We start from the raw sequence: 2,905 nt of genomic DNA, 5'->3' as shown, positions 1-2,905 counted from the left end.
TCAGTTTTTAATGTGTGTTGGTAGGAAATCAGATGTGATTCCATGGATTTTTCTACCATAATTAGAGACAATTGGCTTAAGTGACTGCTGGTTATTTTACAAAATTATAGAAAGCAGCATTTGTACTAAAGTTAAGTAAAAGCAGTAGCAGAGTAGTAATATGTAGTGATTTGTCCACAAACAGTTTGAAAACAACCTACCCATTGCTGGAGTTTGCATACGTAACCATTCTGATGCTTCTGTCGTTGCCGTGAAGAGTGACATCATTTGGGTTTGGCCCTGAGGAGAGCTGGGTGGAAGGAAAGCTTGGTGTGGGTGTGGGTGCATGCTTCTGTCAGTCCTCCTGAACCCTGCACGCTAAGAAATGCACGCTGGAGTTCAGGGAACTCAAAACGTCTGCTTTGTTCCAGGTGGTGGTGTGAAAGATGAGGCTGCATGAGAAGCGGAGCCGGTCCTTCCAGGCTCCCGTGGCCGTGCGCAGCTCCCCGGGCAGGCAGGTGTTCGTCTTCCCCAGCGGCCGCTCCGACTCGGAGGAGTCCTCGGAGGAGGAGCTGAACGCGACTGCGCTGCGGCCCCGGGGCAGGGAGCAGCCGCCCCCCCGCCCCGCCGGCACGGTGCTGCTGGAGAGGGAGCTCACAGAGGGGGACAGCCTGAACAAGCTGGCCCTGCAGTACGGGTGTAAAGTAAGAGCTGTCTCTGTTTGGGTTTGCTTACTGGAGGTGTTTCAGGTGTTGGTTAGGCTCCAGAACTACAGGTAGGTGGGTGGTTGTGCAGTGTCTAATGGCCTTGACACTAAATTATTTGGCCCGTGTATTGGGTGAATGGTCAATATCTGGGTAGAGCTGAGCTGGGGAAAGGCAGAAACAAACCAGAACGAAGAGTTCTCAGCTAACAGCCTAGGAGGACGCTGTCAACCCCACGCCCTGCGTGACCTGCTCTCCTGGTTGACAGGGGGGGCTGAATGCAGCCTGGCAGCCGGCGTTCCTGCCGCGTCGTTCGGGCGAGGGTAAAAGGTGGGAAGGACAGAGATGGGGGTCAGAGCCCTGCTCTGGAGGAGCACGTGGGCTTTGAAGCAAACTAACAGTACAAAGAAGTGCCACTCTGATGGGGCTGGCTTGGGGTTTCTTTTATTTTCTGAAAGGTACACACGGTGGATTCTCTGCAGTTGGAGCATACTGAAAACACGTTCTCTTTGTTCCAAAGCAGAGCGCTTTATAGAAAAACTATTGAAAAGTTTAATTACCTGGTCTGGGCATTAGAAGTACCCTGCTGTTGAGCAGTTAAAGCTGTATTTTTAGAGCCTCCTTTATCTGCAGGCTAGATGGTGATTAAAAAGTTCCATGATGCAAACAATTGGCGGGTGACCTGGATGGGGCTGCTGCTGGGTACAGGCTCAGCTCTGCTCCCTCGCAGCCTGTCTTGCTCAACAACACGGCAGCTGGGCCCTGCAGCTGAGGCAAGAGGGCTCAGAGCAATTGCGACAGCTCCGCCCCTCCCATTCCCTTAGAAACAAAACCAAAACAGAAACCAAACCCTTCTGGGTTCTGCCGGAGCCTGGCACCGGGAAGGTGAGGGTCTGGTGGGAATTGGGTAGGGCTGGTGGGTGCCGGTGGAGCCTGAGCGCTCAGAGCTGCAGCTGTTGGCTTTGCAGTCCTGCAGGTTGGCCCCAGCAGGGACCAGGCAGGCAGTGGTCTCCTCCACAGGAAAAAAACTGTCCCACCACCTCCCTCCCTTCCAGAAAGGGCACTTCTGGCTGGTCCCAGGTAAACTGAGGAGGTACAGAAAGCCTTCTTGTTGGAAATTTGTGTATTTATCTGCCAGTACAGACTGGCGCCGATCAATTTTCACCTAATTTGTTTTACTCGCACAATTAAGCAACTTCTGAAAAGCTACCAGGACATGAGTGAGGAAGGTCTGTGGCCACAAATACATACAGCTGTGTTTAAAAAAATCCAGGATGAGCTTTTTCTTCAAATCAATGAGAACTTCTTGTGGGGTTCAGAATCATCAGTGCCTGCTTGGGGCTGGGGGGTACTAAGAGAGCACACCACGTAACTTCGTGTGTGCTACAGATCACTTGGCAGAGATGCAGAGCACTTCAAAATTCCCATTTTTACTCTTGACCATTTATAGTCCTGGCCTGCCTTTGGCATTGTTCTTAGCTGGGACAAGAGGCGCTCGCTGCAGCCAAAAAAATGAGTACAGCAAATAATCCTAAATGGCTTGTGCAGCCGAGAGCTCTTGCACACTCCCCATCAGCTTTGTTTGTTGTCTCTGCGTAAGCACTGCTCCACTTTCTGTGTCCAGAGCCTCAGCACAGCGCTGCAGGGCCCGAGTGCAGGCACGGCAGGGGACAGTCACTGTCCCAGTAATTTGCTTTCATTGGAACAAGCCCAGAAGTTGAAGCACCACCTCAGTTAGGAGGCTTTGAGGGAGATTGCTGTTTCATAACTAATTTTGCAGGGTTTCAGTCCTGATCTTATGCTGAGGCAAGCTGTGAGGAGTCTGAATCAGCAACTGAGGATTCCTTTTGCCTCAGGGACACCAGATTAGGATCTAGATGAAATGTCCCATTTTCAGATTTCTCAAGCTCTGCAGAGCAGGCGTGCGTTGGGGCGTCGGGCCCATCCCCACCGTGCGGCAGTCCTGCCTGCTGGCTGTGCCGTAGCAGCTCCGCACGGTAGGTGAGCTGGACACCAGGTTCCTGAGCACCTGTCTGGGCCAGAGGGGGCATCCGGGGGCATCACGGGGCAGAGCCGCTGCAGCTCCCCTCTCCTGTGGCCCACTGCAGGGTCCTGCACCCCGGGACCTCCAGCAGGGAGGAGGAGTGGCTGGGGGGCAGCGGCACGGCTTTGAGGGTGCGGCGGGTGCCGCTCGCGGTGCCATTGCCGGGCCGCTGGAGGAA

At 53.6% G+C, this 2,905-nt stretch overlaps 1 protein-coding gene across 1 annotated transcript; it reads left to right on the top strand.

The window, feature by feature from the left end:
• Positions 1 to 425: 425 nt before the first annotated feature.
• LOC103775354 (lysM and putative peptidoglycan-binding domain-containing protein 4-like) lies at positions 426 to 683 on the top strand (the record flags this gene model as incomplete). Its single annotated transcript, XM_008942800.1, has 1 exon — positions 426 to 683. A coding segment is annotated over exon 1 (258 nt), but the record flags the coding sequence as incomplete, so codon positions are not given.
• Between the last annotated feature and the right edge of the window lie 2,222 nt (positions 684 to 2,905).

This window comes from Merops nubicus, unplaced genomic scaffold (genome assembly GCF_000691845.1).
Source record: "Merops nubicus isolate BGI_N331 unplaced genomic scaffold, ASM69184v1 Scaffold42256, whole genome shotgun sequence".
In the NCBI taxonomy this organism is placed as follows: Eukaryota; Metazoa; Chordata; class Aves; order Coraciiformes; family Meropidae; genus Merops; species Merops nubicus.
This window is presented reverse-complemented; position numbering and strand designations above follow the sequence as displayed.